This window comes from Electrophorus electricus, chromosome 5 (assembly GCF_013358815.1).
Source record: "Electrophorus electricus isolate fEleEle1 chromosome 5, fEleEle1.pri, whole genome shotgun sequence".
NCBI classification, from domain to species: domain Eukaryota; kingdom Metazoa; phylum Chordata; class Actinopteri; order Gymnotiformes; family Gymnotidae; genus Electrophorus; species Electrophorus electricus.
The window spans coordinates 23,492,504-23,504,736 of record NC_049539.1 but is presented as its reverse complement, the minus strand read 5'-3'; the positions used below and the strand labels follow the sequence as shown (position 1 = coordinate 23,504,736).

General features: G+C 45.3%; 1 protein-coding gene across 2 annotated transcripts in view; it reads right to left on the bottom strand.

The window, feature by feature from the left end:
• Positions 1-12,233, bottom strand: part of LOC113586784 (protein unc-13 homolog B) — a 54,477-nt gene that overhangs the window by 28,671 nt on the left and 13,573 nt on the right. For both annotated transcript variants that reach the window (XM_035526131.1, XM_035526132.1), the window contains exons 4-14: positions 12,051-12,100; positions 11,836-11,914; positions 11,633-11,638; positions 9,555-9,629; positions 8,570-8,789; positions 8,132-8,359; positions 7,396-7,537; positions 5,423-5,592; positions 2,395-2,510; positions 1,843-2,006; positions 609-759 (exon numbers count right to left, since the gene is read on the bottom strand). In XM_035526131.1, coding sequence (XP_035382024.1) covers positions 609-759; positions 1,843-2,006; positions 2,395-2,510; positions 5,423-5,592; positions 7,396-7,537; positions 8,132-8,359; positions 8,570-8,789; positions 9,555-9,629; positions 11,633-11,638; positions 11,836-11,914; positions 12,051-12,100 — 1,401 coding nt within the window. The remainder of the gene's footprint in view (positions 1-608; positions 760-1,842; positions 2,007-2,394; positions 2,511-5,422; positions 5,593-7,395; positions 7,538-8,131; positions 8,360-8,569; positions 8,790-9,554; positions 9,630-11,632; positions 11,639-11,835; positions 11,915-12,050; positions 12,101-12,233) is intronic.

Genomic DNA, 12,233 nt, shown 5'->3' with positions numbered 1-12,233 from the left:
ACGGATTCAGCACATTATAAAGACTACTGAGTAAACTATGAGTTTACTGAGATGAAGTTCCTTCCTGCAGCAGAGAGGACCAGGGTTACTCTAATCTCACACACGCACGGACACACTAGCAGCTTTCATCTACGCCCAAATGCACCTACACAGTAGACAACAAGACTTGTGGGGTGGTTTCATTGCCCGGAGCTCCCCAAAGACTGCTGCAGCACACCACTCACACCATCATGCATACTAATAACCCCACTGCAATCATTAACCACCCCGAGGTGGACACTAATCACCCATTCCCCGGTCACCATGCTGAGAGGATCCAGTACATGACCCCGAGCAGAGTTCACACTCGGCAGAAAAGCTTCTCTATGGGCAGGGCACACGGTTAGTGAAAGAGCCCCAGGCAGCTGTTAGCAGGGCTTACTCATCTACTAACAGTGCAAATAACTGTCACGATGCTCCAGGGTGACACCATGCGCACATGCCCACTCAGTCCTGTACTCCTGAAACTCTGCTTCAGGGCTTATCGCTGTAGAGAAGGGGCTTATTGTTATGGGGGAGGAGCTTGGCAGTGTAGGGGAGGGGCTTATATCGGGGGGGGGGAGACGTACCCCAAAGTTGGAGGCGGCGAAGCGATCGCCAGCGGACACGCTGGTGGTGGAGGTGGGATGGGCAAAGAATGCGTTGATGTTGGCCAGGAGAGTGCTCATAACAGCCGGAACACCGGACAACATGTACTTAGAGGAGAGGCAGGCAAAGTGTCTTCGGGAGGAGAGAGGAGAGGAGAGGGAAGGAGGAGAGGAGAGAGGGACAATCAGTCAGACAGGAATAAACATGAAAGCCTAGAAAAAGTCATACATACACTTATTAAATTATTTAATATTTAGTCTTAAAATCACATTATCTTATTTACTGAGAGCTTTATTTACTACACACACACACACACACGCACACACACACACACACACACACACTCTCTCCCCTCCCCATCCACACATATTCTGTCATCCTTGTTTCACACATTTCCCTGCCTGTTTTACCATAGATGACAGTAGTGTTCATGCATCTCAGCACCCTTTATGAATCCCACCCACCCACTCTCACTCACTCACACACACACACACACACACACACACAGACACAGCATGTTGTGAGAAACCCATTCACTATATTATGCATTCATGCAACAACACAGTAATACCATAGTCCAACAGTTACTGAACACAGTATTGAGTCCAATCATAGTCACACACACACACACACACACACACACACACACACAGGTCTGATTTAGTTGTTATTTGGCCCTCTGACTTTAACGACACTCCTTTCTGGACCCTATTTAAGCCCAACCGCACACTCGGGGGCTCTGTGATTAGTGTGTACTTTTGGAACAAAATAAATGCATTAACACAGAGTAATGGATTAATTATTAAAATCTCTTCAAACCACACACACGCTGTGCTGTCTCCTCACACACACCATCAATCAAGAAAATAATCAGGAAGGGTTACAGAGGTTCCCAGAATTCCTAGCGATTCCCAGCATCCATAGCAGTTCCTACTGATGTTCATATTGATGCTTCCTACCACAGCTGGGTGGTATGGTATTTTTTGTAGTGATGCAATTATTAAGTTACGATGCATTTTATACGTTTCATACTGCATATTTGCTATAGTCCTGTTTTAAGTTCATATCCCTGCACAGGCCATTTAATTGTTTGCACAGCAGTAATATTGTGTATCATAGTAACTTTGCAGAGAATAATCAGTTTTCTCACAATAACATTATCACCCAAGATTAACACAAACCCTCCCGTTCCATTACTTACACATACACACTTACGTCATGGCCTGGTAGATGGATTCTACTCCATAGCGGATGGCGAACTCGTCCACTATCTCCTGCTCCACCTCCTCAAAGTAAACCATCCAAGCGTTGTCACCACTCACCACAGGCAGCTTGAAAACACCCTGGTCCTCCATGTCCATCATGCAGTGGAAGATATTCTACACACACGCACGCACGCACGCACGCAACCGCACACAGACCAGGGAGACTCGTGAGAAGGCCTGCACGTGTGGACAAGGTCCTCTACCTTCTATATGCAAGGGTGTGTGTGTGTGTTTGTGTGTGTAAATTGACCACCCACTTCATTAGAAACACCTGTCTTGCAATTACATCCACCGGCCACTTTATTAGGTACGTGTGTGTGTGTGCGCACGGTACATGTGTGTGGGTGTGCGTGTGTTCAAGGTGTACAATTACAGAAAGCCCATTCGCTGTACCCCATCCAGGGAGATGTATTTTAGGTAGTGTGTGTGTGTGTGTGTGTGTGTGTCTGTGTGTGTGTGTGTGTGTGTGTGTGTGTGTGTGTGTGTGTGTGTGTGTGTGTACCTCATGCAGGCAAGTGTATTGTAGGTGGTAAGGTGCTACTTTCTCCTCTCCTTTGATCTCCACACTGATCTGAAGTCTTATGGCTCCTGACACAGCTGACCTATCAGTACGCTTCTCTGTGGACACACCCACACACACATACACACACACACACACACACACACACACACACACACACACACGCAAATACACAGACATACAAGCACACAAACACCCACACACATAAGCGCACACACACATAAGCATGTAAACACACACACACACACACACACACCGAATTCCTCCTTCCACAAAGAGCTGAAAACCCTGTTCATGCATTTTAATGATGCGGGTGCGATCGCCTGCCAGAGAGAGTTTCCTGTGATCAGAAGAGAAGTCTGACTACAGCTAACATTTAATGAGAGCTACACAGATGAAAGGAGAGAGGCAGAACGTTGGGGGTTGAGACAGAGAGAACAAGGGGAAAATGCAGCGACGAGGTGATGTTATGTAAGAGTGTGTAAGAGTGTACGTCACATTCTCAGACTCCAGTCAAAATTCAGTCTGAAATATCATATGAAACATCTACTGGAGGGATGTGTTGGTGTACAGGGGCTAAATGTGTGTGTAGAGGATGTAAGTGTGTGTAGAGGATGTAAGAGTGTTTATGGAGGATGTAAGTGTGTGTAGAGGATGTAAGTGTGTGTAGAGGATGTAAGAGTGTTTATGGAGGATGTAAGTGTGTGTAGAGGATGTAAGTGTGTGTAGAGGATTTAAGTGTGTGTAGAGGATGTAAGAGTGTTTATGGAGGATGTAAGTATGTGTAGAGGATGTAAGTGTGTGTAGAGGATTTAAGTGTGTGTAGAGGATTTAAGAGTGTTTATGGAGGATGTAAGTGTGTGTAGAGGATGCAAGTATGTGTAGAGGATGTAAGTGTGTGTAGAGGATGTAAGAGTGTTTATGGAGGATGTAAGTGTGTGTAGAGGATGTAAGTATGTGTAGAGGATGTAAGTGTGTGTAGAGGATTTAAATATGTGTAGAGGATGTAAGTGTGTGTAGAGGATGTAGGTATGTGTAGAGGATATAAGTGTGTGTAGAGGATGTAAGTGTGTGTAGAGGATGTAAGTGTGTGTAGAGGATGTAAGAGTGTTTATGGAGGATGTAAGTATGTGTAGAGGATGTAAGTGTGTTTATGGAGGATGCAAGAGTGTGTAGAGGATGTAAGTGTGTGTAGAGGATATAAGTGTGTGTAGAGGATGTAAGTGTGTGTAGAGGATATAAGTGTGTGTAGAGGATGTAAGTGTGTGTAGAGGATGTAAGAGTGTTTATGGAGGATGTAAGTGTGTGTAGAGGATGTAAGTGTGTGTAGAGGATTTAAGTGTGTGTAGAGGATTTAAGAGTGTTTATGGAGGATGTAAGTATGTGTAGAGGATGTAAGTGTGTGTAGAGGATATAAGTGTGTGTAGAGGATGTAAGTGTGTGTAGAGGATGTAAGAGTGTTTATGGAGGATGTAAGTGTGTGTAGAGGATGTAAGTGTGTGTAGAGGATGTAAGAGTGTTTATGGAGGATGTAAGTGTGTGTAGAGGATGTAAGTGTGTGTAGAGGATGTAAGAGTGTTTATGGAGGATGTAAGTGTGTGTAGAGGATGTAAGTGTGTGTAGAGGACTTAAGTGTGTGTAGAGGATTTAAGAGTGTTTATGGAGGATGTAAGTATGTGTAGAGGATGTAAGTGTGTGTAGAGGATATAAGTGTGTGTAGAGGATGTAAGTGTGTGTAGAGGATTTAAGAGTGTTTATGGAGGATGTAAGTGTGTGTAGAGGATGCAAGTATGTGTAGAGGATGTAAGTGTGTTTATGGAGGATGTAAGTATGTGTAGAGGATGTAAGTGTGTGTAGAGGATTTAAGTGTGTGTAGAGGATTTAAGAGTGTTTATGGAGGATGTAAGTGTGTGTAGAGGATGCAAGTATGTGTAGAGGATGTAAGTGTGTGTAGAGGATGTAAGAGTGTTTATGGAGGATGTAAGTGTGTGTAGAGGATGCAAGTATGTGTAGAGGATGTAAGTATGTGTAGAGGATGTAAGTGTGTGTAGAGGATGTAAATATGTGTAGAGGATGTAAGTGTGTGTAGAGGATGTAGGTATGTGTAGAGGATGTAAGAGTGTTTATGGAGGATGTAAGTATGTGTAGAGGATGTAAGTGTGTTTATGGAGGATGCAAGAGTGTGTAGAGGATGTAAGTGTGTGTAGAGGATATAAGTGTGTGTAGAGGATGTAAGTGTGTGTAGAGGATATAAGTGTGTGTAGAGGATGTAAGTGTGTGTAGAGGATGTAAGAGTGTTTATGGAGGATGTAAGTATGTGTAGAGGATGTAAGTGTGTGTAGAGGATGTAAGTGTGTGCGTGCACTTATTCTCTAACATCCAGACAACTCCTTGCAGCTCTCGAGGTCATTAAGGTGAAATTAAAACTCGGACTAAATCACATTCGGATTGCGTCCCTCGTCCCCAGCTGCTTTTCTACCTCACGCGAATCCGAATGATCAACATCAAACCGGCTTATCCGATATGCCGTACGGAATTATTACACATTCCTTTGGATGTTGGGCTCAGACGGATCAGTGGAGAGGAGATTCAGAACAAATACATGAACAGAGACAATGACTGAGATAATGACTGGGGATAGCAGAGATGACGCTGCTTTCAAGTTACACAATTACGGGTAATTACGGTGGTGTGAGATGACCCAGGGGCTAGAGAGACAATCAGATTTTCAGATCAAGCATAAAAAAAAATCATCATTTATTAACTTAAACTTGGACTTCCTAGTTGTTGCATCTGTCAAGTTGCGCAAACTGTTTTTACAGTGTATGTATATGTGTGTGTGAGTGTGGGTGTGTGTGTGTCTGCGTATATATATATATATATATATATATATATATATATATATATATATATATATATACACACACACACACACACACACACACACACACACACACATTTCAAACATTCCCAAACACACGCATGCTCACACACACGTGGTGGAACACACCCAGGTTGTACCAGACATCCATCTCTCCACTGAGGGTCCGGACCTCGATGATGCTTTGACCCAGGAAGTCGTCTGACTCCCTCTTCAGCCTCTGCTTCACACGCGACTTAATATCATCGTCCTCATCCCACACGCGCACCTTGACGCGGTCCGACGAGTTGTGGCACTCACTGGCCGACAGAGACGAGACAGAACGCAATAGACCAGATGACAAATGGAAGAGTTGCAAGTCCTGAAACCAACACTTCAAGTAGCTGTCAAAATCCATGAACAGAAAATGCAGCAAGAATCAATCCAAATCAATGAAATTTTGCTTAGATTGTCAAAGCAGACTTGGTTTCAAAGGAGCTTTACAGAAACCCCGGTCTAGAAAAGGTCAGAGTCATCTGTTCCTACTGTGGGCTTTGTTATTGGGTTATATTGCATTTGTTTGTTTGTTGTATTTATAGTACATGTCAGAAGGCGTCCTGTGATCAGATGAAAACATGGATACAGTCATTAGCATCGATACCTAGCATCTAAGCCGGGTGTTAAGGGAAAAGAAAACAAGATCATTTTGAATACAACTTAAGTTACCAAAGCGGAAAAACTTTCTATGGAACATTGATGGACTATGGAAACTTGAAACCCGTCCATGGTTTATCCAACCCAACGGCGATACTCATCTGGATTACGAGGGGTTTGGTATCAGCAGAGTTTTGATCTGCAAGTTAGCTAGTAAGCAAATACTTCTGCTAGCATGGCAATGAACAGACTGCTCAGTTAGAAAAGCTTATTCCGGCATCAACATCAGCTGGGTAGCTATCTTAACAATCTACTCTGACTCCATATTTCCACAATTAACGAGCTAGTTAACATAACCCATTTATTTGAAGTAAAATGTCTAGCTTTTAATGTTATGTGATATGCAAATACGCTAATTAGTCAGCTGGTCTGCTTGGCCTCGAATTGTGAGTCAAATGGGCAATGAATGAGTCTCTGATTCCTTCTTCTTTTAATGTTTCCTTTTCGTCAGATCACATCTGTTCAAGAAGCCAAAGATTCAAAAGACTCAGCTAACCGAACTCTAATTAGACTCATCTTGCCCTTGCAAGCATGCAGCACATGTATGATGTGTGTCCTCTGAATACCGGCCAGAAGTCCAGTGAAAGACATGCTTGTGGCAGTAAACCAGCTAGCAAACGCTCCCTAGTCAGTCAGTGTGACCTGTAAGCTGTCTTTGTTGTGTCCCGGGCTGAAAGGTGAAAGGTCAGCTGTCTTCCAAATGGCCTATAGACATTCGCTTAGGCCAGAAAAAAAAAAAAAAAAACTCCTCCAGGAATAGAAGGATTACAGAAATAAAAGATGCATCAACAAAACGAGCAGAAAACAGGAAGCAAACACCAGGCAAGAAATAATATAACAAGAAACCCAGCTGACTGCACATACAGGCTTTATAAACGCTCCCAACAGCTTTATAAGCGAATACTCCCACAGGCTTTATAAACACTCCCAACAGCTTTGTAAACAAAGACTCCCAACTGCTTTAAAGGTTCTGATTGAATTATTATTTGTATTCGCAATGCCTTCTTTTAGAGAGATGATAATTTCTCTTGAGAATCTTTTAACTCTGTAGTCTGCTCCTCCTGGTCTGGAAAGAGCAGATCTATCTCTGGGTGTCTGCGTGCTAACTGAAATCAGGCTGAAGAAGTAGGTCCACCAGTAGGGCAGCAGTAGAGAGCTCAGCCAGAAATACCCATTCCTGACAGTACCCAACAGAGACGTAAAATCTTCCCATTTTCTCTCCGATTTTGGTGATGTCCCCTGTCCACTGTCCATTGTCCACTGTCCCCTGTGGCTTGTCCATAAATGGTGCAGACTTGTAAACTTGATGTTTGAGTAAAATAGACTTGGATATCAATGTAAAGCTGCTTAGTGGCAGTGTGTGTTAAATGTGCCGTGGAGATGAGTGTTGCAGGGGATACGGGGCTCACAAGTTGAAGGTCTCCTCCCAGACGGGGTTCAGATTGCCATAGATGGTCTTCGTCCTCTTCTTCGTCTTTCCCACCTGCACCGTCACGTACGGGTCACTGGAGCCAGTGCGGTCCTTAGCCTGCAGACCCTGTGCACTCAGTACTGCGCGCGCGCACACACACACACGCACACACACACACACACACACACACACGAAGTAATGCAATCAAAATAAGCCATAAAGGGTCCTGTGTCAACCCCTACACAAACAGTGTCTGAATCATGGGTTCCACGTGACTTACGTTATCTTATACTCATCCACCTGCCCCACTACCACTATCTGCACAATCAGTGTCTGAATCACTGTGTTAAACAAAAGTGAAATTGCTACATGCAGGACAATTCAAGATCCATTAGGAGATGCCCAGCCAATCAGAGGAGAGGACATGATAAAAGCTTTGCATGTTTCCCAGTAGTCTGTGTGGTTTGTGATCAGCTCACTGCGTGGGAGAATGCTTTCAGACATGGACAGTATTGGGCCACTAAATCTCCAATCAAAGCAGTTGCATTTGTTGTTGTTTATTATTGTTGTGGTAAACAATCAGCCAACTCATTTTATCATACTGACCCTTATTAACTTAATGTGCCAGTGGAGAAACAATCAAATGTACAGCTCACCTCTACAGCTGTGAAAGCTTGTCATGTGAGTGCTTGGTATCTAACACTTTTTGTCCCTCAGATGTCCATGTAATTGACCTGTAATGGAGATCTTGGCAGACCATTTGGAGGTCCCGTCCAGGACAGCCTGTTTGACAGTCTTCATCTGCTGTGCGTGGCTCAGCTTGGACACGCCGAAGACGCTCCGGATCACCTCGAAGATCTCTGGCTTGTTCCTCTCCCGGATCTTCATTCGGTCCTTCATGGCAGAGATGATGTGCTGGGTGCGGTCCTCCGATCCAGTCTTACTGCTCTTCTCTGCAGCTCCTACACAGAGAGAGAGAGAGAAAGAGAGAGAGAGACAGAGAGAGAGAGAGAGATGGACAGACAGACAAAGAGAGTAGTGAAGAACTGTGTGGGAAGACTGGTCCACCTAACAGGTGTTTATGAACTACACTGGGCTTTCGCCTGTAGAGAAGGAGTTGTGATCAGGTGATCTCTGCGAGTGTGGGCAGGAGACCCCGGGGCACGTCTCACTCTGCAAGCAGTCGGCGTTGAGCAGGTCCTGGCACTTCTCGTGGCATTTGACCCCGCACTCGGAGCAGCGCATGCCCTGTCGGGCAATGCCCCACAGCAGCCCCTCGCAGTCGTAGCAGTAGGTTGGCGTGGTGGCCGTCCACACCTCGAAGTTGTGTGGCGTGGTGCAGGAGATTGGGTAGATCAGAGCCTGGAGGGTCTTCTTATACACATGGCTCTTCTGCAGGGGGGGCCGGGGGGAGAGGGGGAGCGACGAGATGGTGAGAGATGGTGCAGAAGGTCAAAAGAAGTTTGGAAAGAGTCAGGGAGTAAGGGACAGAGAGAAGGATGGATGAACTGAGGGAGATCATGTGACTGGTGGAGGTGTTGTGGGGGCAGCTGCTCTTTAAGATGCTGCCTCGTTGGATGCAGACACCAGGCCATGAAGCATGAAGCCTGTTGGATTACTGTCCTCTGCAGCTCCCAGCAGATGGTGCAGAGTGAAGGCCAAGCCCACCCAACTGGCGCAGCGCCGCATTAGCATTGGTGCTAGTAAGCCCCGCCCTCCTCCAGAAATGGTTAGCCCCGCCCTCTGCCAGCGCTCCCCATGATGCACAGGGGTGTGCTCAGCTGGGCGCAGGAGTGGGCAGAGGCCGGCACAGCAAGCGTGGCACATCACAGCCCGTGGGCATCCACCTCCGGTCCAGTGTTCTCATTGGTGGACTGGCTAAGACTCTCTTTTCAAGCTATGACTCATGCGCAGGTCGTGAGAAGGCGCTTCGTGAGGGATGTTTACCATATTCGAAGGAGGCGGAGAAGAGAGAGTGAGTTTGTGGGTTTAATTTGGGGTTATGATCAAAGCAGTGTATCAAAGAAAAATAAGTGTCACCCAGGACGATTTCGTTAGAAATGTCAGTTGTGTGTGTGTGTGTGTGTGTGTGTGTGTGTGTGTGTGTGTGTGTGTGTGTGTGTGTGTGTGTGTGTGTGTGTGTGTGAGACATCGCACCAGCTCCTCGTCTTTGAGTGAGGGCCTTGAAGCCAGCGCAGAGGAAACGCCAGCTTTCCTGGACTGCACCAGGGACTATGGAGAGAGCAGAGAGAGATCATGAGACAAAGAGAAAAGAAACAGGGTGCAAGAGAGAAATACATGAGACAAAGAGAGAAAGCTTAAGAGCAGTAAAGCCGAGACAACCATCAGAGACACAGAAAGCACAGAGACAGAGAGACTGATAAATCATTAATGTCCAGAAAAACAAGAAAGAATACAAACAAGCTGCTCAAATATGTCAGAAAAACCAAAAGCTGTACCAAAGCTGTATCACACATACACACACATACACGCACACACACACACACACACACACACAAGTGCACGCACACACACACTGTAGACATTCATCTTAACACCACACTCTTTTGGCCCTTTAATACAGACCAATAAACTTCAACTGCTCTTGTAAGAAGTACCATAAAAACATTCATTTTCTCCCCTTAGGTTCCGCAAGTCTTTAAAAAACCAAAAGCTTTCATGAAAGTTCTGAAATGGCTGATGTAAAGATATTCCTTCTGAAAGAGCCCGAGAGATAAGCAGGGAGAATAAACAGAGGTTTAAAACCAAGCAGTACAAAGTACAGGGCGTGAGAAGCAAATGTTTGAATGCTAATATTTAAAAGATGAAAGATTATGCTAAATATGTGTGTTTAGCCTGTCATCCTGAGAGCAGAAATTAACACTTCTCAAATTCTGACTTCTGCATCAGAGCACAAATCAGAGCCTGTATTCTTATTCAGAAATGCATCACTCAAAAAATCTATCTTTTTCAAACATATTCTTTCTGAAACAAAAAATGTCTCCCAGCAACTACTGATGCTTTTGAGAAGGTTTTTTTTTGTGTGTCATGCTGTTTACAATGCCTAAAGTCATAGTGGAATCATTGCCGGGGAGACTTTCCACATGCTCCACCACAGGAAGGGGGGGGGGTTGTGGGTGAGTGTGTGTGAGGGGACATTCAGCTGTACGCTGCCACACAAACGTGACACACACCCCACACGCGAGTCACGGAGCAACCGCCAGCCAAAGCGGGTGGGTGAGAGAGACACGCAGCCACTGGCCCCTGTAACTCATAGTCCACCCACAGCACTCACACGCAACGAATTATGACAGCCCAATTCAGTTGTTCTCAGATCAGGTGTCCCAACAGGCAAGACCAGTGCCGTCCCAGAGTCTAACCCTCCCACCTCCATTCAGCTGGTCTCAGATCAGATGTCCCAGCAGGCAAGACCAACGCTGTCCCTGCAAGTCCTCTTCACCCATACATTTCTGAGCAGACCAGCTCATTAAGTCAATCAGTTGTTTTATCACTTATCACTATGTCTGGGCCTGGTGTACAATTACTGAGCGGAGCTGAGTTCCTGCTGAATTAAACCTCTCCTGAGGTGCTGATGAGAAGTTAACCCCATGCCTGTGGACACCTGGCGGACGTCCGTCCATGTGGCTGCTTCCGTAAGGAGCAGTAACATTCGGTTCGAGGGCCATTCAGTGTTCTACAGGCTCTCCCACACGACTGACCTCAGTGCTGAAACGGTAACGAGCTGACAAGCTCACTCAGGTAATAGAGCAGGAACGACTCTGACCTCTGACCTGCTGAAAGGTAAACTAGAGGGAGAGACTACAGAAGAAAGCACTGTGTGTTATTGCATGGCCTGTTTAGACGCTATTCACCTGAGTATACCCTCAAAACACCTGTAGTGCAAGAGAAGAGAGTTCACACCATCGTCAGGAGATCGCGTGTCCGATCCCCGATGATGCCATAACCATCCATAGCCAAGCGCCTGAGAGAAGCTGAGCTCTCAGGGAGGGTGGGGCATACTCACTCTCCCCTGTCAGTTACAGCAACATTGGCCAATCACGGGTGTCTGATGGGAGGGAATTGACTTTGACTAAAATAAGAGGAAAATCCCCCCCCCCAAAAAAGCAAAACTGATGAATGATCATGAGGGTTCATATGATTGACATCTGATTGTGTAGAAGTTTAATAATTGTTTCCTCCTGCTATTTTGTAATAGAAACTTTTTAGTAACTTACCATAGCCTGGATGTGGTCCCAGAATGAGCAAAGGCAAAAAAAGAATATCGATATCGTTATTACAGATTAACAAAAACATTCCCCATGCACCACCACGTCTTACATCTCATACATTACACACAACAAGTCATCAATCTAGAAGACACTGTGTGTTTAACTCTGTTTAATATTAAATGGAGCACAAAGTTATGCGAGGCTCTTACCACTTCACTAACCAAAGGAAACGGCTTTCTCCTCCGGAGATCAGGCATGCTGTCAATCCCAAAGATACCCATGGCATTGCTGAGAGAGAGAAAGAGTGCGAAAGAGAGAGAGAGAGAGAGAGAGAAACAAAACAAAAAACAAAAAGAAACAGACAAAAATCAAAAAGCAATAAAATGAGAGTCCAGTAAACCGAAGGACAAGTAACGCTGAATACTCAGGCTTGGTCAGGGACTGTGGGCTGGGGTCTCCATCGCTAGTCTGGACCTGCGTGCACAAGAAGACATCAATCACAACAGTCATGCACAAAACAAGGAAACTATTCCAAACCAGAGAGACAAAGACAATAACTGCACAGGGTAAAACAAAAGAGGCCTCGTAGTTCGGTTGATTGAGTTTC